The 25,481-nt window shown below is 49.2% G+C and overlaps 1 protein-coding gene across 1 annotated transcript in view; it reads right to left on the reverse strand.

The window, feature by feature from the left end:
- LOC139048865 (uncharacterized) overlaps positions 1-25,481 on the reverse strand; it is a 96,541-nt gene that overhangs the window by 46,615 nt on the left and 24,445 nt on the right. Inside the window, exons 3-6 of the mRNA XM_070523752.1 lie at positions 22,845-22,952; positions 21,678-21,836; positions 13,015-13,052; positions 7,603-7,838 (exon numbers count right to left, since the gene is read on the reverse strand). Coding sequence (XP_070379853.1) covers positions 7,603-7,838; positions 13,015-13,052; positions 21,678-21,836; positions 22,845-22,952 — 541 coding nt within the window. The remainder of the gene's footprint in view (positions 1-7,602; positions 7,839-13,014; positions 13,053-21,677; positions 21,837-22,844; positions 22,953-25,481) is intronic.

Consider the following 25,481-nt stretch of genomic DNA (forward strand, 5'->3'; position numbering starts at 1 on the left):
TCTTCTAACTTTCCCGCATCGGGAATTTCTTCTCCAGTATCTGGTGCCTTTAACGCTACAGGCTCAATTTTATTCGGTTCGGGCGTGCTCTGAATATCAGCTTGCTGCGCCTCTGACCCTTTCTCATCGTTCGACAACGTCGGCCCCGCAACTACCGCCTTTGCAGCGAGCTCCCGAACCTTCGATCTGGTTAAGGCCTGAACGCTAGCCTCACCAAACAAAAGCCCCTTCTCGCGCAGGAGGTGATCGGACCTGTTCGAAAATAAGTACGGGTACTGGGGGGGGGGGGGGGCAGCATAGATGACACTGCGGCCTCCGTCTCAAGTGCTCCGAAAGGTCCTTCAATAAGCACCTTTGCTACGGGCAGACACACGCTGTGAGCTTCCACGGCTTGCTTGATCCATGCGCACTCGCCCGTGAACATATCGGGTTCAACGTAAGAGGGGTGAACTACATCCATCGTAGCTGCGGAATCGCGAAGCACTCGGCACTCCTTCCCGTTCACGAGGAGGTCTCGCATGTAAGGCTCGAGAAGCTTCATGTTCTCGTCAGTGCTGCATAATGACAAAAACACTACTTTTGTTTTTGTTTCCGGACACTGCGCCGAAAAGTGACCCGGCTTCTGACACGTATAACAAACGCGCGCTTGCCTCGCCTCGAACCGCTTTCTGCGTTCGGCTTCGGTTGCCGCCGTCTCCTTACGTTCGGTCGGAATGCTTTCACTCGCATCCGCACTACGTGTGTCCCCCTTTGCTCTCATGGGCGTGAACTTCGGCCTCTCAAACTTGGAGCCAAATTCACCCTTTTGACCGTCCTTAGCTCCGCGAGCACGACGCGTCACAAACTCTTCGGCTAGCTCAGCAGCTCTAGCCACCGTACTAACGTCTGGCCTGTCCAAGACCCAGTACCGCACGTTCTCAGGTAACCGACTATAAAACTGTTCCAGCCCGAAACACTGCAGAACTTTCTCGTGGTCACCAAACGCTTTCTCTTCTTTGAGCCACTCCTGCATGTTTGACATTAGCCTGTAGTCAAACTCTGTATATGACTCACTTTTGCCTTTCTCATTTTCTCGAAACTTCCGACGGAACGCCTCCGCGGACAGCCTGTACTTTTTTAGCAGACTCGATTTCACTTTGTCGAAATCCTCTGCCTCCTCTCTATCCAAGCGAGCGACTACGTCGGCCGCCTCGCCGGGTAACAAAGTGAGCAAGCGCTGTGGCCACGTTTCCCGAGAGAACCCCTGCTTCTCGCACGTTCGCTCAAAGTTAACCAGGAACAAACCAATGTCCTCTCCAAGCTTAAACGGCCGCATCAGGTCAGTCATTTTAAACAATACTCGTTCTCCTGCACCGTGTGCCTGATTTCCATTACGAGCGCGTTCCATCTCTACCTCGAGACGCTTCATTTCCAAAGCGTGGTCGCGCTGTTCTTTTTCTTTCTGCTCTTTTCGTTCGCGCTCATCTTTTTGCTCTCTAAGTTCGCGCTCCTGTCTTTTTGCCGTCTCCCTCTCCTCAATGGTCTCAAGGCATTCCGACAGCTCGTCATCCTCAGCTCCTAACTCAAGAATAGCACTTAGCAGTTCTGGTTTTCTGAGTTTGTCTGAGACATCCAGACCCAACTCTCTTGCAAGCTCCAACAATTTCGGTTTGCGCAACGACTTCAAATCCATGGCTGCTCTGAATGCTGCTTTCTCTACTGCCTACTATTGTCTTGCCGCAAACTAACCCGGCAGCAACGACAACCACAATTACCAGCTCTGTTTCTAACACTAACAAAAGCCTGGCAAAACTCAGAAGAAGAAAGTCCCGCACTCACCAAACCTCGCAGCCAAGAATTCAGCGCAGTCGTTCCGCTGCAGGCAACCAGACATCACACAGGGCTCATTGCACTGCTCCCGGATGGTCGTTGTGCTGCTCAGCATAGTCAACCGCATATCTTCGCTGCTGGCCTCCGTTGTCGCGATCTCACCGCTGGCAACCAGCTGTTTGATCCTCACCGATGGCACCGGCTGTTGGAATCTCAGCGCTGCCACCAGCTGTTGGAACCTCAGTGCTGACACCCGTTGTTGCAACCGGACCGTTGGCGCCCGTTGTTGCAAATGGGTCGCAAGCCCCAAGGGTAGCGTTGGCCTGGCGGCCTGGGGCACACTGGAAGCATCCGAAGGTCCCAGCAAAGCATGAGGCGACTGCTAACAGAACAACTTGTTTATTCTAGCATCGCAAACAGCGGGCGGTCAGGTCGACCGAATTAGAGAGACGGGAGAGCACGTTACTCCACAGAAGAAATCGGAGCCTCTCTCCTGGCGTCCGGGGGCAGCTGCTCTTATACTCTTGGCGTCGCGGGCAAGAAGGAAGGTCACGGGACGACACCACGTGACAGCGGCGACGGACGGACTGAGAGACACGTTGGGACAAGGAGGTGACGCATCAGCCGGGCCGGCGCCGGTCAGACCTCCTCGCTTCACACTGGGGGAGCTCCTCTCCCCGGCTGCCGCGCTTTGACAAGCGTGGGCACACACACACACACGCACACACAAAGACACGTGGCACTGAACATGCCGGGACGCGCTCGGCGGGGATGCGTCGCGGCCGCTCCGAACGGGCCAAAATGTCCGCCGCTTTGAACGAAGCTCCGGCGTACGTTGCATCCGCGCCGGCTTTAGCGCGCGTCGTAGGCGAAACGTAACAACGGCATCTGGAAAGAACTTTACCAATTTTTTTTTCAGGTCGCTTCATTATTGAAGGAGAGTGAAGAGATGAACGGCCGCGTTACCTTGTCGCCAAGAGACGATCCCTCACTGTCGACGGCGACGCTCTATCCCTATAGTGGCGTTTTCAAGCGATTAGCCCAGAAAGTTGGGCTAGTTGGTGTTGGCGCATTTGCTGTGACATAGGTACTAGCGCGAACAAGACTGCGGAAAAAAGGCACACTAGGGTTTTGTCTTGCCCCGCCTTTTTTTTCCGTAGTCTTGTTCGCGCTAGTAACTACGTCACAGCAAATGTTTTCAAATGGTGTTCTTTCCCGGCTTTCTCTCGCACCGGAGCCGAGGGACGCGCCTCGTTCTTTTTTTTTATTCGCTTTCGTTTCTGGGGTGCCGCGCTTTCGCAGCGCATGATTAGTAACGATGAGTAAAGAAACGCACATGGTGAAGAGGCATCTGTGCGTGTGACCTCGACTCTCTGCACTGTAAAATAATTTACACCCTTAAAAGTGAGAAAGGGTGTAAATGTGTCTATAACTCCTACCTTTAGGGTGTCATTTACATAACTGGCACGCTAAGGGTGTGAGTTATAGACACATTTACACCCGTTTTCACTTTTTAGGGTGTAAGTTATTTTACAGTGTGGCTGGGGACGAGGTTCCTCGACTGTGAGGACGCTCGGCGTTCGGTTTGAAATTTCGTTCCTTTCCTTTGGAGGGGGGGGGGTAGGGGGGGGGCAGTGCAGTAATAGCCTGCAGAAACCATTGCCAACGCGTAGTGCATACGCTACGCTTGTTTCTTTACAATGAGCAAAGCTGGTGAGGGGTCACTTGAGAGCAACAACTACAGAAGGAAAATGAAACCAAGGACGAAATGAGTGAGATAGAAGATAAGAGACTGACCAAATATAAAGCATCCACAGAAATTCAAAACAAAGATTTCACGCCCGAAAGACTCGCATTCGCGGCACCGTCAGGGGGCACCACGCGCTGTTTCAGGCGTTGGTGGAGATGGGGCATCTCGCGGACCATTATGAGTGTTCCCATTCAATGGGAGACTATCAAAACACGCGTGCACTTAGCGATTGCAGGGGGGGATAAGTACGGATTGATACATTAGGTTCTTTTTGCACACCAGAAGCCAGTAATTACGTCGGCACTCTTACTCTGTCAGGATCACGAAAGAAAGTATATTACTTGGTTGTTTAATTTCTACTACTCGGGAATCGCATTCCTGACTTCGACCTCGCCAACACAATGCTTAGCTATTGAATGACCTCGCCAGCACAATGCTTAGCAGGCATTTCTATCCGAAAGTTCCAGCATCAGCTTTCTGTATAATTACAATGCCGGTGCAGTCACTTCGAAAAGCGCAGGAGCCAACGGTCTCCTGCGACGGCGTGCCAGGTTGTAGCCATTTGACAGCTTTAGAATAGTTCACCCGAGGATACGGCAAAGGCCTTACATGTAAATAAATATTTTTTTCGTCACTGCGCAGGCTGTGCATATGTGCCGTATTTCTCAGGCTTGCATAGGTTATGTTATTGGAGTACTTACGCATATTGCCGAATTTGTGAAACCTCTACAATACACGTTTCACGCGTCTACAGGGAAGACACTTGCCGTGGTAGCATTGTCGAATGTGGCGGCGCACTCTGGCCCCCGCTTCGGTGCCAACTGTCGGAATGGCTGCGCTCTCGCTACGGGCAATCGCCAATAAATAGGACATGGAGTTACGGCTTCCTCAAAGCCCGTCTGAATCGCAAATTGTGCGAGACCAGCAGGCCGCTAAATTCCGGAGATCGTTAGGTGTTTCTGGCGTACGGAGGCCTTACGAGAAGCGCTGGCGTATAAAATAGATTGGATAATGGATTGTCTTGTCTTGGATGAGTTCTTCACTGTACACCAGATGACTCAACGCCCACTTTATTTCTTTTTTAAAAGCGATAACGTTAAGGGCCCCGTTGCGCAGTGAGCACGGCGTCGGCGGCGTTGAGCGTGAGTTGACCGTCAACGAAACGTTAAAAAATTACATTGTGGGGTTTAACGTGCCAAAACCACTTTCTGATTATGAGGCACGCCGTAGTGGAGGACTCCGGAAATTTCGACAGCCTGGGGTTCTTTAACGTGCACCTGAATCTAAGGCCCGTATTCACAAACCAACCTTATCTTAACGCTATAAGGCGCCCTTTTATAAGGATGAGGAAAGTATAAGGTTGAGAAAAGGCCAGGGTATGATTCAGAAGCGTCCCTTATTGCGTGAAAAGGCGTCCTTATCGAAGGCGGCCTTATCGTCATAAGAGATGAGCATGGGTGCGAGGCTATGAACTTTTCTTGGTCTTAACCACTCAGTTATTAAAAAGGAAACACATTTTTGTCGCTCAGAACAATAAATATAAAAATTGGATGGCGCATTATTACGCGTTGTGAAAAAGCAATGTGAAAAGAGCGAGTTCTAGCTCTTGCGAGTCTCTCATCTGCAGATGAGAGACGCGCAAAAAAACGGCAACGCGTGTTGCCATGGCAACACGCGTTGCCGTTTTTTTTCCATTTGCGGTGCTTCATTTTCCATTTCCATTTTGCGGTGCTCGAGCGCAGTTCCTTCACTTTTTCTCTTGTGTATTAGCTATAACTTGCGTTAGATGCTGTAAATATTGCGCGTATTTATTTATTTATTTCCTTATTTGTTCATTTATTTGTGTTTTGAAGTGTTCGTTTGCTTATTGTAAGATCTGTTGTGGGAATGGCCACTGAGAGGAAAAAAATCAACTTTACGGAGGAGGAGCGGGGAATTTTGATTGACTTGGTAACGAGAGAGAGCAACGTGCTGGAGAACAAGCGTACTGATGCGGTGTCCCTGAGCGAGAAGAAAAAGAAATGGCAGCAGATAGAACAACAGTTCAACAGTAAGAACGGAGTCCACCTGCGCACGGAGCATCAGCTAGGCAAGTGTTGGGACAACTTGAAAGAGAAGTGGCGGCACGGGCGAATCGCGATGGTCTGGGCTCGGAGCAAGTGGCAGGATGGAGAGAAGGTGTACCACTGCTCGTTTTGAAAAGCGGAACCTACCAAGAAACTCGCCGTCGTTGTACATCTCCATGACATTCTGACGGTCCCTGAGTACACGCCGGATGAGCTTTACATAAGGAAGGGCTTCGCGAACATCGGCTTCCCTTAATAGGGCGACAAAATCGACTAGCTCCGAAAAGCTGCTTGCGTGGTCGGCCATAATAAGTGGCGCCTTAAGGTAGCTGCCGGGCTACCTTAAGGAACGCTCCTTTTCCGAGCCGGTAAGGTTAAGGAAAGGTTCGACTTAAGCATAAGGTTTGTTTATGAAACGCGTTAAGGCGCTGAAAAGGTAAGGAAGGCAAAAGATAAGTATAAGGTTGGTTTGTGAATACGGGCCTAAGTACTCGGGTGTTTTCGCATTTCGCCCCCATCGAAATGCGGCCGCCGCGGCCGGGATTCGATCCCGCGACCTCCGTACTCAGCAGGCCCGCAGCATAGCCACTTGAACAACCACGGCGGTTCGTCAACGAAACGTGTCGACCAATCACAGCGCAACGGTCCTGCGGGGGCAAAGAAAAAAAAGAACCAGAAAGCTCGTCTTCGCGCATAGCGTTCGCCGCGAGTGTTTCCCGGTAAAGATTACGCTTGCATAAGCTTCAATCGCCGGGAAGCGTGAGAAGCGGTTGGGGACCCTATAATGATTATGGCATTCCACTCTTAAAGGCGTCTCACAAGCTTTTGGAGAGTTTGGAGAAAATTTCATTTAGGAATGCTACAGACACAGCGGCTAGGAGTGTCAATGGAGCCGAGTATGTGCAGCTGCTACTAATGTTACAACGCCGGGAGTAGTGTCAATGGAGCCGAGTGCGTGCGGCTGCTACTAATGTTCGTTAGATTGAAAAGCCTCCATGATTACTCTGGTTAGACTGCGAATTTCGTTCGCGTATCTTGAGAACAATATGGGCGCTTATAGCATAAACATACAGTGATTAAAAACTATTAGGCAACCTTCACATCCTTTAATTTAACGGGAACGATCTAAAATGAAATATGTTTGAAAGAGTGCTTTTTGATGTGTTTATTCACTTGAGCGCTACATTTTATTCTTTCCTTTGCGCTCCCAAACGTTAAAGTATTCCCATCACGTACACCGTACCATGTGCAAACTGCTTGGAGCGCACACAAAAGTCATGTACGCTAATCTAAAAAAAATGTACATAGTAACATTGGCGTTGTTAGAGGATGAACAACAGCCACCGGCCCGCTACCACAGCTCCTCAATTCATGACATACGCTGAAGGAAAGCTGATGTCACCACTAACCGTGCCCTATAAAGTACGACGATGGAAGAAGGGACGTATGAGGAGTGAGCACTGCGAAACACGACTGAAGCCAAACGTATCGGCCCAACGCGTAATCGTCACGTCAGAGCGCGCGGTATTTTTTACTGATCCAGTTCTGCAGCCAGGGACAAGGCAGGGAATCCGAACAAGTGCGCATCGATTAAAACCTACCGAGAACCAAACATTTCCGGTCAATACGCTCAGCCACAGAGTTCACATCTTGGGCCGATACTTCGAGGGAAAAGAAAGCGTAGGGAATGGCTTCTCGGATAGCTCATTAGCCAAGGCTGGCTGCATGACGAAATGCTTCTCTCCTATTTTACGTCGTTCCTCCACGAGTGTGACGCAGATTTCGGAAGGCCGCGCCTTTTGAGCGACTTCAGCAAACCACCGCAACCACGCGGTTGTAGGAGTCACTTGACTGGCGTTGAAAAAAAAAAAAGATGCGCAGAGGGTTGCATCCCAAATTAGACTTGGCATAGATGCGTTGAAATCCTTTTTTTTTTTTTGCGGAAGGCGATAAAGGCGTCACGTTGTCCGCGCTTACAACATGATCCCGACGACCACGTAGAATACGGTGGTCCATCTCTTGCGCGATCTCGTTTCGGGGACCGACTCGTAGCCGTCGGGCCTCGACCAGAAGCTGCAACACCAGCACACGCGGTGGCAGGCGATCGTTGCTATGGCGACGACGGGCAGCACCACGCACATGCTGAGGGACATCAGGATTAGGAGCAAGACGAGCACGTTCTGCCTGAGCAGGGTCCACACCACGGCACCGTACTGCAAAACGACGTGACACTGCACACCACCGGCAAAGTAAAGCCGCCCAATACAAGCAAAGCTGGTGGGTTTGCAGGCGCGAAACACGGTGTGGCTCAAAATGATGCGACTCGTCGCGCGATAGCGGTACACACTTAGCAGGTCACGCTGCAGAATATACTATTTTTTTAACGTAAACACAATTTTCACGGATAATCCGTGTAATTTTGCACAATTTTACTTTTTGAAGTATGCTACTCTCAGAGGAAGTCATCATTTGAGCGCGAGATAAAAATGACTCGTTGAATAATAAAAGTCGCAGGTTCGCCCGGAAGCCGATGCGTGGACTGCGATAGCAAATTAGTGGACAGCTATACGAAATAAGGACAGTAGTTTCATCGGCCGTATAAACTTGTAGACATAGGCACACTAACTAACTTAACAAGCATGGTGTACGTGAACACATCTGACTCGATGACCGCGGAAGCTTTTGTCAAAAAGGCTGGCGTGAGGAAACGCGGCAGCAGCCGCGCGCAAAGTGGCATTCGTGCTGTCTATCGCTTCAACGAAAAGTGGGCGCCGGAAAATACATAGCACGGACAAAGTTACGAGCCGCCGACGCACCTAGACTCTGCCCTAAACGCAGATCGCTTTTAAGATACGGCCGGGCGATCGCGGGCCGTATCGGGCGAAGAATGATAGGTGTAACGTTAAGGGATAAGAAAAGAGCAGATTGGGTGAGGGAACAAACGCGAGTTGGTGACATCTTAGTTGAAATCAAGAAAAAGAAATGGGCATGGGCAGGACATGTAATGAGGAGGGAAGATAACCGATGGTCATTAAGGGTTACGGACTGGATTCCAAGGGAAGGGAAGCGTAGCAGGGGGCGGCAGAAAGTTAGGTGGGCGGATGAGATTAACAAGTTTGCAGGCACGGCATGGCCACAATTAGTACATGACCGGGGTTGTTGGAGAAGCATGGGAGAGGCCTTTGCCCTGCAGTGGGCGTAACCAGGCTGATGATGATGATGATACGAAGTAACGACAGTAGTTTTATCGGCCGTGTACAAGCATCGTGTACATGAACACATCTGACTCGATGACCGCGGAAGCTTTTGTCAAAACACCGGCGTGAGGAAACGCGGCAGCAGCAGCGCGCGAAGTGACATTCGTGCGGTCTATCGCTTCAACGAAACGTGGGCGCCGAAAATACATAGCACGGACAAAGTTGCGAGCCGCCGACGCACCTAGACTCTGCCCTAAACGCAGATCGCTCTTAAGATACGGACGGGCGATCGCGGGCAGTAGCCACACATGCGCAGTTGCAGCCGGAGTAGAACGCCGCCCACTCCACTCTTTCCCATCCCCCAGGCACCTCGCAACGTTGGGCGCCTCGCACACTACGGGAGACGGCACACTTCCTGCCCGCTTGCGTGTCTTTCGCGCGGGCGATATTGAACCGCGATCGTGGGCTCCCCTCGCACGCCTCCAGACTCGCACATACAGCGTAGGGCACACGGAGAAAGTGTTATCGCCCTTGGAATTTATACGGAACCTCACGCCGACGGCGACGCCAACGACAGAAATGCGCTTGGAGCGTCCATACAATTGTATAAACATTTACACTCAGTTGTGTGTTCGGTATTAACTGTTGCTGATAAGGCGCCTATGTCTTGTCTTCCCCAGCCTGAACTACCGTGGATTAAAACGCGGAACTCTTTTCAGAAGCACTCTCACTTGTGCGCGCTTTGCCTCCATAGCATTCCCTTCATAGCCAAAGAATGTTGTCCGCGGGTATAACTAAATTAACAGGCATGGCGTCACGCGCGCGCAAGCCAACGTGAACACACTTCACTCGATGACCGGCGAAACTCGCTGTCAAAACGGCGCAGCAGCAGCGAGAAAATAGGCCTTCGTGCAGCTGCGTGCATCAAAGCGAGTTACGCCTTGAAAACACAGCGCACCGTGGACTATGTACCCGTCGCAGATGGCTTTCAAGACACAGCAGCCCGGCCGGGCGCTCGCGGCCACCCGGGCTGCCCGGAGTAGAACGCGCCCCTCTCCATACCCCCCCTCCCCCCCGAAGCCTTACGCGCGACGGAAGGCGCGCGACGGAAGGCGGCGCGCTTCCTTCCCGCTTTCCGCCGTTGCGGGCGCGAGATTGAGCAGCGATCGCCCGCTCGCCTTCCCACGCTTTCATACGCGTGGACTCTGTGCCCGTCGCAGATGGCTTTTAAGATATAGCAGCCCGGCCGGGCGCTCGCGGCCACCCGGGCTGCCCGGAGTAGAACGCGCCCCTCTCCATACCCCCCCTCCCCCCCCGAAGCCTTACGCGCGACGGAAGGCGCGCGACGGAAGGCGGCGCGCTTCCTTCCCGCTTTCCGCCGTTGCGGGCGCGAGATTGAGCAGCGATCGCCCGCTCGCCTTCCCACGCTTTCATACGCGTGGACTCTGTGCCCGTCGCAGATGGCTTTTAAGATATAGCAGCCCGGCCGGGCGCTCGCGGCCACCCGGGCTGCCCGGAGTAGAACGCGCCCCTCTCCATACCCCCCCTCCCCCCCGAAGCCTTACGCGCGACGGAAGGCGCGCGACAGAAGGCGGCGCGCTTCCTTCCCGCTTTCCGCCGTTGCGGGCGCGAGATTGAGCAGCGATCGCCCGCTCGCCTTCCCACGCTTTCATACGCGTGGACTCTGTGCCCGTCGCAGATGGCTTTTAAGATATAGCAGCCCGGCCGGGCGCTCGCGGCCACCCGGGCTGCCCGGAGTAGAACGCGCCCCTCTCCATACATCCCTCCCCCCACGAAGCCTTACGCGCGACGGAAGGCGCGCGACGGAAGGCGGCGCGCTTCCTTCCCGCCTTCCGCCGTTGCGGGCGCGAGATTGAGAAGCGATCGCCCACTCGCCTTCGCACGCTTTCACAAGCACGTGCAGAATACGGCGCACAGCGATGATTTAATATCCCATGGACTTTACACGGAACCTCAGGGTGACGCTGATGGTGACGGCAGAAATGCGACTGGAGTGTCCATGTAATTCGTATCGCAATAATAACAATCTGTCTATAGTTACCCGTTTTTGTGTATTGTTTTTTACCACACATATTGCAGTTTACGAATTGTAGCTGGTGGCTTCGACAGTCATGCCACCCTGAAACAAATTCTGATGATGACGCCTGGGGCGCTGACACGCAAAGCTATTCCAAACTGTTTCTATTGCGTTCCTGCAATCAGCGCTCCCCGATTGGTCCAACATTTTTTGGGGCTACCCTCACTTCGCCTGTCTTTCACCCGACGATACGAAATTTGCCGAAAATCTCCCATACGATATAACGTGTACAACCTTATTTTGCATGATTGGACCAAAGAAAACAAAAATAATTATTTAATACTCTACACCTTCTTTTGCCCTACCCATCCGCTATTCAAAAATTTTCGGGCTGCCCCACTTCGCTAGTTTGTCAGGCGACGTCACAAAACTGCAGAAACTGGTCATGACAAAGTGACGTGTACGCATTAAAGAAACATTAATATGCCGAACAAAACTGAGTTTCCTTTGGAATAGCAGGAAATGTTTCCGTTCAGAAATGAATAGAGGCCGTCTGCCTACATGTTGCTTTGGCACTGGGTATTCGGAGCTGCCGGACAGAATGAATTTATTTGCGTATAACAACAATTTTTGCGTGGTAGTGTAACGTGGTCAAGCCCTTTCGGCACGTTTACGACATCGCTCTGCCAACTCTCCTTCGCTGAGGATAAGCTTTCGCGTCATATGTAACCTTCCTTTGCTCGTCCCCGCGATTTTTGACCAGCCACCGCAAGCTAATCAAGGCGAAGCGGATCAATCGGAGACGTTGGCACACACCCTCTTCATCTGGTTATCAATTTTCGCTGCGCTGGCCCGGCCCCACCCAGACTCTCGCCACTTCAGCATGCTCATTGCCTCTTCTCAATCAACTAGCTAAAAAAACTGTCAAGTTAGGCGATGCTATTTGGAGCGTTTGATTAAGCGTTTGACTGGTCGGTTCAAACTACGCTGCGGGTCACACCCGATGCTTGTGTCAGTGGTTACGTAAGTCTGACGTCAGGAGATTGCTACAAGAACTGATTGGAATAGTTTCGCGTTATGGGGCCACAGTTTCGATAAGCATACCCAAACTTTGTGACTAAATGCATTACTGTTTCAGTAATTTCCCAGTTTCAATGCATAAGGCATTAGCACTAAAAGTTGTGCTAGTTTCGAAATTTGTTCCAAGTGAATTAGCTTCGTGAAAGCACTGGCTTCAATTTCTAGATTGCCATGTGTGCTCTAAATTAAGTAATTTGTTGAAAAGTTTATTAGTGAAATTTTGGCAATTGAACAATGACGCATTTTTATTGCCTGTGTAAGTAATGTAGCCCCGCTTCGAGTAATCCAGTTGAGTGAGTACATTTGTGCTATATGGAACAGGCGATATTAAAAAATTTCGTTCTTGCCTGTCTTTCTGTCTGATGCCTAAAAAAACACCCAGTGCATGCAAGGAATAGCAAGTCTTAGCGTGTCCGCGGTATTCCGTTGTACGCAAGCGGATTACCGGGATGATGGACGCGTAAACGTGAGCGACCAGAGCGGCCGGGTAGTAATTTCTGAGGCTGAATATCAAATGCGAATCGAATAATGTCAGAAACGAATCGTAATCGAATAGTTTTCGAGTGGTTTTTGAATATTCGACAGCCGCTTTCTCGCACTTAACATGCAGCAATGTTCACGTCCTATTATTCGCAACGTTAGCATGTTTTTTTTTCATTACATTGTACCTTCTCGAGCGTTTTTCATTAAAAGGAAAAATAGAGCTTAGGAACAGGCAAGCAATTTGTTCGGATACACACAGGACTCTTCGGCGAGTACGAGTGATCGTTGCGTACGCAGTAAAGTCTGGCTCTGTGAGTGACGTAGCCTGCTACACTATATACGGTCCTCATGATTTACGCTTATGCTGTACCCGCATGGACGACATTTATCCTACTCTTGCTGCAATGTTGTGTTTGGTTTCTCACAGCTGACGCTCTGAAACGTTCGAATATTACTTGAAAACTATTCCTGTTACATGTACTGACTCTATACGATTCGTGTCCCCAATGTTTCCAATCTTCGCGCATCCCTAATTACCTTCGAGCGATATACACACACAAAGAAAAACGGAACAGATGAGGAGTGAAATACCTCTCCAGATTGTAGTTCGGCTCGCTTTGTTTTCAAGACTGCAAGAAAGAGAAATAAAAAGGAAAATGTAATGGCCGTGACAATTTGCACCCCGACCTAATCTAATCGATTTCCTGATTGCACATCGTTAAGTAACTATCATTTGCGTGAGACAGGCATATGAAACGAGGAACGTCTCTCTGTCGACATGAAACTCACTCATTGGAATCACTTAAATGCAAGTGCATCAAGGTTAAGAGAAAGCCTTACCTCAGGAGCCTAAATAAATGAAGTCTGAGTACAAATACATGGCGTCCGTACTACTAAATGTTATACTAAATAAAGACAGGGACTCTAAATGCAAGGAGTCTTGTATACACGGGTATGGAGCAATCGTTTTGTCTGGCATCTACAGCGCTGAATTCGATTAGAATTCGCGGGCTTAAATAAGGAAGGTAAACAGTGCCAGTCGTAGCAAACATAAGTTCATTCATGCCATCAAAGGTTCCTTTGTTTTTTTTAACAGAAATCGCTGAATATTACGCTGAAAACTGAAGCAATATGTCATATAACTCAGCAATGAAAACGACATTCAATTCTGTAAGCTGCATCTGCTGATGCATTGAAAGCGAGCATAACTGGCACACTATAGAGCACCCTGAGATATGTACCACTAATCTCTGAGTACGACCGTTGCGAAACCCTTGTAAAAATTTCAACAGTTTCATTCCAGCTATCAACTTGCCTAATAAATTCGCCCGCTTTTCAAATGCCATAGCAGATGCAGTTCATATAACTGCCATATCTGGGTGTGTGGGCATGTGTGTTCGCACAGTTACTTCTATAGTTCGTACTTCAGGCTTTTTTTTTTTGATACAGCACTCTTTACCAATTTCCATAAATATTTGCAGACGATAAACCAAGTTTCATTCCCATGGAGTCGTCATAAAGCAGAGTTCTCTCTTAAAATGCAGTAAATTTCATTGAAACCTCCCCCTCGGTTCGGTAGTCACAGCATCTGTACATTTTGCATGCATTTTAATCGGCGAATTCCAGTTTGCCCCAAGCTGGAGCCTCGATGCCCTTAGGTCAACCTGTCTGTGGTTCATTTCATGGCAAGTCCCTTTGACGGATACAAGGTGAATTGGTGCCATGGGCCATCAGGAGATGGCTGCCTACAGACCTCCTCCCGCTATGAGGCTGATGCGCAATGGGGTAGCTGCGGCAATTTTTCATAGTCATGCATTATTTCTGTTCTGAATATTTTTCTATCACTACCCGTTGGCAGCGCCAAAAACAATAGATGCATGCCTCATACAACCTCTATAGCTACTTCGGGCGCATGCGTAGATGTCTAACGCTTCTTCGACGCCCCCTACACTTGTACAGTACCATGGTAGCGACATGTGGGGTGCGATCTTGTACGCGTTCCAAACTCGAACGGAGGCGGTTCGTTCTTTCCGTCGCGAAATTGGCGGTCCGTTCTGTTGCGTTCGTCCGATAGCAGACAACACGGAATGATTGACAGCAGATATCACTTCACAATTGACGTCATGGCGTTCTTCACCGTTCAAACTGACCAACCGTGTGCGGCTCGGTGGAACGGACCGCCTCCGTTCTATTTTGGAACGCGTACAAGATCGCACCCGTGATTTCGCATAAGCATACCTTCTTGAGTCATGTATGGCCATAAGCTCAATTTTCGCGGGCTCTATATTTTCCTTATGGGCAGCATCGTTGTTGGGAAAAGACATGCGAAATGTGAATCAAGTGGACGACTTCAACGTCACGGGACACGAAGGAGGTCTCCAGCGCCAATGATGCGAAAAAATTGCCATTACATCACAATTATGCAGGACATATTCCACGTGCGTTCTTCAGTCAGCTTTGAAAAATATTACAAAAGATGGCAGTGGCATAGCTCGGCTATGCCAGGATATACGTAGCGAAAGCTAAGGCATAGCATGGTTAGCCTTGGTTAATCTTGATTGCAAGTCCAGCTTAGTCTGGTCGTCTAGCTATGTTGCGGCGTTTAGCCAGTCGTTCGGTGCGCTGTTCGTCTGTTTTCTGGGCGATTAGTTTCCTCTTCATCTCGTTCCAATGTCGATTCCAGGCCTCCTCCTGCTTATCAGAATTGTTGACGTCCATACTGCCACCTCAACTGTGGTTGCCGTGCACGCGAGCTCTCCTTTTCAATCATCCAACATGTTATCAGGCATGCGACGCAGCTGGCGAAGTGAGCGGAGGCAAGCGCAACGACGAGGAACGCGCTGTGACGTCATACCAAACGGCGGCCGCGGCAAGGCGCGGCGCTGCTCAGCGGCGGAACACCTGTCGCTCCGTGCTACCATGCGCAGTAGTGACTAGGAAGTGAGAGAGAGAAATATCCGTGGCGAGGCACGCGTTGTGACGTCGTGTGGCTCCTCAGAGCACCGCCACGGCAAAATCGCAAGTTCGCGGCCAGTAAAGCGTTAGCTTTAAAACTTGACACTTAAGCCCTCCGGGCGAAGCACTCAAGGGTGGTAGCGAGTGACAGCAAAGTTTAGCGCCGCGCTCAACTTCTCTAATGGCGTTCTAACAACGCACGGATGCGACATGCTAGTGCCGGGGAGCACACGAGTCAACTACTGGCGCGCAGGAGAAACAGCGCCCTGGCAGCTGTGCCAGGCCTCTCAAAATGCTAGCGTGACGAGCACTGCCAGTGGCGCTGCAGGCGTAGTATACGCCCCTCGCCGGTGCACGAAACGACGCTGATGGGAAACCGCGGGGTCGGTCATTCGCCAGCGCATATGATGAGATAGGCAACGCTAGCTTGACGTTTGCTGCACAGAACAGAGCATGCGCAAAGCACCTCAGACAGAACACTAGCGTGCTTCTCAGCGGCGGCTGCACTCAACGCTTAATGCCAAGACGCAGAAGGCAGAACGCTGCCTGTGCTCGGACACCCAAGCGATTGAGCATAGCGTTGCCGGTGCCTCCGCTTCGCTTCGTCGTCTTTTTTTTTTATGCGAAGCATATTACGAGAGCTCAACCCAGCTGCTCAGGCGCGGCGGTGTCGCCTTCAATACCACGTGACACCGTGACGTCACGACAGAGGAGAAGTGGCTTTGGCTCAACTCTTGCAAGATGGGCTGGGTGGGAATCGAACCAGGGTCTCCGGAGTGTGAGACGGATACGCTACCACTGAGCCACGAGTACGATGCTTCAAAGCGGTACAAAAGCGCCCCTAGTGAATGCGGTGTTGTCTTAGAAACGAGCTGTTTCTAAGGCTCAGGCGTGCGTCGCTTGCTCAGGCGCACATTTCGTTGCCGCGCCGAACGCATGCGTTGCTCGACGCTCACCGCGTCCAATTGCGGGGCGCGTAGTCGCTGCGCCGTAGCCCATTGTCTTACACCCCTTGGCGCGTCGACGGGAACGCTGTCGCGTTCCACTCTTGAAGGCGAAGCAGAGTAACGCGTGAGTTGTTTCTTCGTCTAGCCGAACCAAATATAGCCAAGCAACAGCAGTTCACCAGGCTAAACAGTGGTTCAACAACTAAAATAAAGGCTAGTATGCTTCGCATCCTGGGCTTAACCTTACCTAAGCCACAGCCATTTTTTTCTTACAGCCAAACAAACTCAGAGTATTGTGCATTCTCGATTTGTTTTTTCGGCGCGAAAGAGGCGGAACGCTGAGAACGGACGTTGACCTCGCAGAGACTGCAGGGTTTCGGTCGTTTTAGAGGGTCAGTAGAGACCCTCCAACGCTCTAAAGCGCTCTAACCCTTGCGTGCTACTAGGCTCGAGTGTGCGTATAAATGCTATCACAATGAAAGCCAGTAACCTAGATCGCATTGTCGTTAATGATACTCGTACAGTTCAAACCGGTAGCTGTTTCAGTACCTTGCTACAAGGTGGCCAGAAGGTAACTGCAGTACAAAGTCATCGTAACGACCAGTCATTTCTACCAGCAATAAAAAAGAAATCATTAGAGAAACCAGTCTATAAAATAGCTGCCGCTATTGAATGGACTAGATTTCTTTTATCTGCATTTCACACTGTAAACGAAAATAAACCCAGCTGAGAGTTTTTAAGAGGTGATGTGCCCTAAAACCTCCCCTCCTCAAATATTTACTCCGATGTATGGGAGCAAAACAGCGCCATTCCCTCGTTTCACTCCGCTGGCTAGCTGCGGGAGTATTAAGGCGGCATGACGCGATTTTACTCCGCTTAAAAATCTTGTTCTCCCGTGAAACTCCGATAGGGAGTTTTAAAAAACTCCCCTCCGCCGAACCAGATTGGTCACGTGGCGCTTCCCATGAGGCTGTGCGCCTCGGCAGCGACCGGGCGCGTTCGGCGGAGTCGGCAGTGCTCATGGCTGACGGTTTGTTTACATCTGTGAAGTGTCGTTCCGTGACAGCGTTTCGTCAATTTGTTTCCAGTATTTCCTTCCAGAAGGTGTTATAGGCATGCCTGAAGCTCACTGTATCTCAGCTTCAAGTACGTTAGCTCTGATCACTTTACTGACAACGACGAATGCAAGAGCAACGTTTTCAAGTGCGGAAAAAGGCTTAGGTATACCTCGAAGCTGCTCACTGGCTCATGATGTCGGTTCAGGTTCTGACTGTGTTTTCGTGCTCCGTGACCCTGGCTTGTGTTCTTCAGTACGTGAAATGCGACTTCTATGTCCTTTTGGGTACATGCTGACAACGTCCAGTGTGGTGTTTGAAAGGACCGCGTAGCAATGGCAACAGCAGCCACTGTTCGAGTGACGACATCCATGCTAGTCGCGTATGAATGGCCTACCCCAAGTTCGTTGCGGTGCTGTGTTGCCAGTGAGAAAGACCGGAGTGCAAGCAACTGTTTTTATGTATCTGTGAACGGATATCCTCGCCCGAAGAAAAACGGTAGGACTAAGTATGCGTACTGAAAATAAAGCTTCTTATTGAGCGATGTGAATCGAATTGTTATCGCGCATATAGGTTTTGGTCACGTCGTTGCTTCCGATATTGCATTAACATTACGCTCTATCCGAGACACTGATTTAGACGCATGCCTGCTGGCTCCGAGTTTAAGGATTCCCTCGACAGACCAGTGATGTAGCTCCTTTTCACAACCGAGAGAGATTGCTTGGACGCAAAGAAAATAGTGCGGTGTATAAAATGTATGACTGCGCATTTTTAGGTGTTACGTCGGCTGCTGCGGGTCATGCTCACACGTAATAATTTCTGGCTACGCTACCAATATATCGCAAAAATTTAATTTTGCTATGTAGCACACGCACTTACATTTTTCTTGCTTTCTGTAACTAACGCACAACTTTTCGGCCGCGTACGCCGGCAGTGTGCGAAGTCGCTTCAGCACTCACAGAATCGCATGATAATTTTGAAAAATTACGTCATTAACTTTCTTTCTCTCACTATTCTGAATTAACAGTTTTGTGTTGATTAAGGTATACTGTTAATTTCAGAGAGGCAGATCTCGCATGAACGAGCATGTGAGTCGTAATTCTGAAAGCAGCACAGCTGCCCCCTAGGCGGTTTCGAGGCACACAGTATCGTGGCTATATAAACTGGCACCGTTGCTTCTAGAGTATCGCGTGTACGTGGGATGTGTTCCAAATTTCTGCATTGAGTGTTTCTGAAATGTTTATGTATGTCATGATATATGTGCTTTCATTGACTTGCTTCGCCCAATTTGACGCGGTCTCGTGTGCATATTTCGATATTTGACCAGCAGCCTCTGCATGTAAACATGTTCGCGCTAACTCACGCGATGCCTTTTTTTATACTCCCGTTGCACCTCGAAAAAACTCCGTCAATTGGAAGGCAAAAAATAAAGAAAAGACATAAAAAAACTCCCATAATTCCACGCAAGAATTCCGCTCGCACGGAGTAAAAATTCTACTCCGATCATACGGAGCATAATAAACTCCGAACCGGGGGGTCGCTACACTGTAAACGGAAATAACTCCGAGGTGGGAGTATACTGCTTGTCCTCTAGCGACCCCCCGGTTCGGAGTTTATTATGCTCCGTATGATCGGAGTAGAATTTTTACTCCGTGCGAGCGGAATTCTTGCGTGGAATTATGGGAGTTTTTTTATGTCTTTTCTTTATTTTTTGCCTTCCAATTGACGGAGTTTTTTCGAGGTGCAACGGGAGTATAAAAAAAGGCATCGCGTGAGTTAGCGCGAACATGTTTACATGCAGAGGCTGCTGGTCAAATATCGAAATATGCACACGAGACCGCGTCAAATTGGGCGAAGCAAGTCAATGAAAGCACATATATCATGACATACATAAACATTTCAGAAACACTCAATGCAGAAATTTGGAACACATCCCACGTACACGCGATACTCTAGAAGCAACGGTGCCAGTTTATATAGCCACGATACTGTGTGCCTCGAAACCGCCTAGGGGGCAGCTGTGCTGCTTTCAGAATTACGACTCACATGCTCGTTCATGCGAGATCTGCCTCTCTGAAATTAACAGTATACCTTAATCAACACAAAACTGTTAATTCAGAATAGTGAGAGAAAGAAAGTTAATGACGTAATTTTTCAAAATTATCATGCGATTCTGTGAGTGCTGAAGCGACTTCGCACACTGCCGGCGTACGCGGCCGAAAAGTTGTGCGTTAGTTACAGAAAGCAAGAAAAATGTAAGTGCGTGTGCTACATAGCAAAATTAAATTTTTGCGATATATTGGTAGCGTAGCCAGAAATTATTACGTGTGAGCATGACCCGCAGCAGCCGACGTAACACCTAAAAATGCGCAGTCATACATTTTATACACCGCACTATTTTCTTTGCGTCCAAGCAATCTCTCTCGGTTGTGAAAAGGAGCTACATCACTGGTCTGTCGAGGGAATCCTTAAACTCGGAGCCAGCAGGCATGCGTCTAAATCAGTGTCTCGGATAGAGCGTAATGTTAATGCAATATCGGAAGCAACGACGTGACCAAAACCTATATGCGCGATAACAATTCGATTCACATCGCTCAATAAGAAGCTTTATTTTCAGTACGCATACTTAGTCCTACCGTTTTTCTTCGGGCGAGGATATCCGTTCACAGATACATAAAAACAGTTGCTTGCACTCCGGTCTTTCTCACTGGCAACACAGCACCGCAACGAACTTGGGGTAGGCCATTCATACGCGACTAGCATGGATGTCGTCACTCGAACAGTGGCTGCTGTTGCCATTGCTACGCGGTCCTTTCAAACACCACACTGGACGTTGTCAGCATGTACCCAAAAGGACATAGAAGTCGCATTTCACGTACTGAAGAACACAAGCCAGGGTCACGGAGCACGAAAACACAGTCAGAACCTGAACCGACATCATGAGCCAGTGAGCAGCTTCGAGGTATACCTAAGCCTTTTTCCGCACTTGAAAACGTTGCTCTTGCATTCGTCGTTGTCAGTAAAGTGATCAGAGCTAACGTACTTGAAGCTGAGATACAGTGAGCTTCAGGCATGCCTATAACACCTTCTGGAAGGAAATACTGGAAACAAATTGACGAAACGCTGTCACGGAACGACACTTCACAGATGTAAACAAACCGTCAGCCATGAGCACTGCCGACTCCGCCGAACGCGCCCGGTCGCTGCCGAGGCGCACAGCCTCATGGGAAGCGCCACGTGACCAATCTGGTTCGGCGGAGGGGAGTTTTTTAAAACTCCCTATCGGAGTTTCACGGGAGAACAAGATTTTTAAGCGGAGTAAAATCGCGTCATGCCGCCTTAATACTCCCGCAGCTAGCCAGCGGAGTGAAACGAGGGAATGGCGCTGTTTTGCTCCCATACATCGGAGTAAATATTTGAGGAGGGGAGGTTTTAGGGCACATCACCTCTTAAAAACTCTCAGCTGGGTTTATTTTCGTTTACAGTGTAGAGGACAAGCAGTATACTCCCACCTCGGAGTTATTTCCGTTTACAGTGCAGAGACAAAACCAGGCCATGCACAAACTACTTTATGGTGGTACCAGTATTCTTCTTCGGTTGCCCAGTAAGTCTGACGGATGCCTGACGGATGACGGTAAGGTGTGTTCGTGTCTGTCCATGTGTGTGCGTTGATGTTGCCTTTACTAGAGCCCTTACACTCAAACGTTGTGGAGTGTTCATCAATAAAGAAACCTGCAACATGGGGATACCACATGCCTGCGCCCTGTCACCAGTTATATGCTGTAAAATTGCGCTACGAAATTCGCCAAGTCGAAAAAAAAGTGTTCGCAAATGTAGCGGGTCACTGCGGCCGCCTGCTCTGTTGCTAGACCGCGAAATTTAGTGGACAATTAATTTAGAGGACCCATCTATATGCGTCGTGGGGTGTGTGTAAGACGAGAGAAAAGACTGATTTCCTGACTGACTGTGCACTGCAAATCTTTTTAAATCATACTTCACCTGCAATCAACTGCAAAATACGAATAGTGTACCTTGATTCTTGCGATGAATGGTACAAAAAAGGACGGCATATGAGGTTTGGTGACGGGAAAAGCGCCCCTACAGACTTATGTTTCATATTTTATATATTTTGCAGCGTGAATCCGTACTAAACACGCAAATATAAAGACCTACTGCGTACCGCAAATTCCGAAACACGAATGCCTACCAATCTGATCAGCTCTCTGTCATTCTAAAACAAAGTGGGTGTTCTCCTTAGCAGTTAACTACGCTGTACATCCATCGCGGCACACTGTACCTGCCATTGGGTCCTTCGAGGGTACCAATATGGCGCCGAACACTCCGTGGATCCACACGATGAGTCCCCGGAGGCCCTTGTTCCCGATCACGTGATCACTGCCGAGCGTCAACGGCGCCAGGGCCCCGGTGAACTTGATGCTCGAAGCACCGGCGCACGCTTGCAAGCACAAGTAATGGTAATGGTAATGGTAAGTAATGGTAACAAGTAATGGTAAGTAATGGTAATTTTGGTATTGTACAACAAAAGAAGAAACGACACAAGAGAAATTTTAACATGACATTCACATTATACGGTATCGGCTTTTTGAACTCTCGTGGGCAACCTGAGGACCCAGCCTGCGCGGCTTTCCCTAGTGCTGGGGAGAGCACGGCGTGATGGCAACGCTTTGCTACCGTGTAGAGCTTAGTAGAGAGACTAGCAGCGGGACTCGGGCGCTGGTGTCTATAGCCCTGTAAATAAGGCGGGTCAAATAGCATGGGAATGATGGTTAGTGTACCGTATTGACTCAAGTTCGTCCTTCCGGCTTCAGACGGTTTTGTGACTGCAACTAGAACCTTTTCAAATAAACATATGATGTGCCAAATGAAACAGTGCGCAGCAATTTTATGTTCCCTTCATGCGTTGGAAAAAAATATAAGTTGTCCAATATTTAGAAACATAGCGCGTTCATAAATAAAGCCACAAGGCACGCTCGAAGCCACAAGCGCGAGGATTAGACAAATCCATACACCACCAAGTGTGTCCGTAGTAACTGAACAACCAATGAGCTAGAGCTCAGACTAGTGATTCAAGTGAGAAACTCCATAGTCTTATAGCTCATTTCTGCCTTGTCAGGCGCCTTTCTCGCAGGACAGCTACCAGCTTTTCTTCGAGGGTTTGTCTAGGCACTCTGGGTGGGGAGGACGCGGGACCATGCTGGAATTTTTTTTTTTGTCGCCTACCACAGGGCCGATAATTATACAACGGTGTTTTTTTGTTGTTGTTGTTGTTGTTGTTGTTGTTGTTCTCGAGAGACGATTGACCACGCTGCTTCTCTAGTCGAGCATTCGCGCTCTGCTGAGGGCTAAAACTATAATTGTTATACTCGACTCACGATAAAGATATTACAGGTCTATAAATGCTGCGAAAGCGAAATAGCACACTGTTACCAGCAACGGCGCTTACATAATCCTTGTGCCGCGGCAATCGGCGCCAAGAGGCCAGCGAGCACGGGCAGGGTTACGGCAAGCCGTGCTGCTTGTGATCCATGTATGGAGGTCATGGCCGGGCACGCTGCGTAGAACGAGACACGGAAAGCGAACGTATCGGGCACATTCCCATCTTATAACTAAATCGCCGTATTCATCAACAGGCCTAGACGCAAATGCTTCCCCTGCACCCGCCCCGCCCCCCGCCGACTTCACGATGATGGTAACGTATCATCATCATCAGCAGCAGCAGCAGCAGCAGCAGCAGCAGCAGCCTGGTTACGCCCACTGCAGGGCTAAGGTCTCTCCCATACTTCTCCAAATACCCCGGTCATGTGCTAATTGCGGCCATGTTGTCCCTGCAAACTTCTTATTCTCATCCGCCCACCTAACTTTCTGCCGCCCCCTGCTACGCCTCCCTTCCCTTGGAATCCAGTCCCTGACCCTTAATGACCATTGGTTATGTTCCCTCCTCATTACATGTCCTGCCCATGTCCATTTATTTTTCTTGATTTCAACTAAGATGTCATTAAGTCGCGTTTGTTCCCTCCCCTAATGTGCTCTTTTCTTATCTCTTGACGTTACACCCATCATTCTTCTTTCCATAGCTCGTTGCGTCGTCCTCAATTTAAGTAGAACCCTTTTCGTAAGCCTCCACGTTTCTGCCCCGTAGGTAACTACTGGTAAGACACAGCTATTATACAATTTTCTCTTGACGGATAATGGAAACCTGCTGTTCATGATCTGAGAATGCCTGCCAAACGCACCCCAGCCCATTCTTACTCTTCTGATTATTTCCGTCTCATGATCCCGATCCGCCGTCACTACCTGCCCTAAATAGATGTATTCCCGTACCACTTCCACTCCCTTGCTACCTATCGTAAACTGCTGTTCTCTTCCGAGACTGTTAAACATTACTTTAGTTTTCTGCAGATAAATTTTTAGACCCACCCTTCTGCTTTGCCTCTCCAGGTCAGTGAGCTTGCATTACAATGGGTCCCCTGAGTTACTAAGCAAGGCAATATCATCAGCGAATCGCAAGTTACTAAGGTATTCTCCATTAACTCTTATCCCCAATTCTTTCCAATCCAGGTCTCTGAATACCTCCTGTAAACACGCTGTGAATAACATTGGAGAGATCGTGTATCCCTGCCTGACGCCTAAGGAAAGGCGTCAGGCAGGCGTAGCTCCAAACAACTAAATCAAAACTATTTCCAGATTTTTTTTTGTTTTGATTTATTTAGTGAAATACGTCCGGAACGAGATTAGCCCTACGGATGGCTCGCTGTCAGATGAGTCAAGCTGAGCCTTTCGAGCTGCTCCTACGATTCGCTGTTTAGGAAAACGCTCGAAAGCACGACGGAAGACGACGAGCGCATCATCTAATCAACCAATCAATCAATCCTTTCTTTGCAACAGTAGCTGGGGGTTCCGTCTGGCGAAAAACGGTTGCCAGCCACTAAAATGTGCCTGAGGGGATACGTACATGACAGCGGTTTTACAGACCAGACGTGTAGAGATGCACTAGCGCAGTGAAGTTATAGACAGCCTACTAAATCTGAATAATTATCAAGAATTGAAAGAAGGCAATTATGCAATGAATACATGCACTCAGGAAATGCTTAGTACACCAATCGAACGTAAAAAGTTAAACGTGAATATGACTACGCGGGTGCAGTCTTTCCTGACTTGACCCTGAAGTGCGACCACGGGGCACGCCTTCTTTCCATCTACGCCTGTGCCCGCGCCTTCTTGCGCTGTTCACTCAGTAAGCTTCCGCGGCCAAAAAAGACAACGCAAACAACGGCGAGCATCTGACTCACAGAAACACACCGGGACTCGCAAAGCGTGGTGTCTTGCCTCTGGCCTTTCCTAGCTCGCTGCAGGAGATGCGAGATTCGCGAAGAAAAATGCGGAGCACGTCGAAGACGCGGCCCTTCGAACAAGCGGAGATGCTTCTTCTTCCTCGACTCTTGTCTCGCGCACTCTTGAACCAACAAGTTTCCGACGTTAGTAGGCGTCACGGAAATATTATTCTAGAAACATCTTTACGACATATTTGCTTGAATACTATAAATCAAGAAAGGGGCTGACAGATGGAATGGCACACTGTGGTATGAAGTTTGTAAACAGGGATGAAGTGCCTCAGAAAGGCTGGCCAAGGTTTCGATAGAAGGACCTATCTACGTCAAAGGCGGCCTCGTCATCCTCGGCATGTTAAAGGGTTAGGTCAGTGACGTCACGTGCGGGTGTCACGTGCGCATGTGAGGTCACTGCACTAACCCTTTAAAACTAACATGCCGAGGATGACGAGGCCGCCTTTGACGAAGATAGGTCCTCCTATCGAAACGTTGGCCAACCTTTCTGAGGCACCTTATCCCTGTTTACAAGCTTGAATATTTGGCATTCCTTATCTTTTGTTTCTTTAGGAACCTCCTTTATTGGCCGTTTCCATGGTGAGGCATCCTGAGCATCCGTTCAGAAATTTTTTTTGATTCACAAGGCTTTCTTTGTTGATATTTGAAAACTGTATATTATGCAATGTCTTCCTTATTCTTCTCAAAATTTTTGTTGGTGTTCTCCTACTTTACTAATCATATATTTTAATACGTAT

Source organism: Dermacentor albipictus, chromosome 8, assembly GCF_038994185.2.
Source record: "Dermacentor albipictus isolate Rhodes 1998 colony chromosome 8, USDA_Dalb.pri_finalv2, whole genome shotgun sequence".
Lineage (NCBI taxonomy): Eukaryota > Metazoa > Arthropoda > Arachnida > Ixodida > Ixodidae > Dermacentor > Dermacentor albipictus.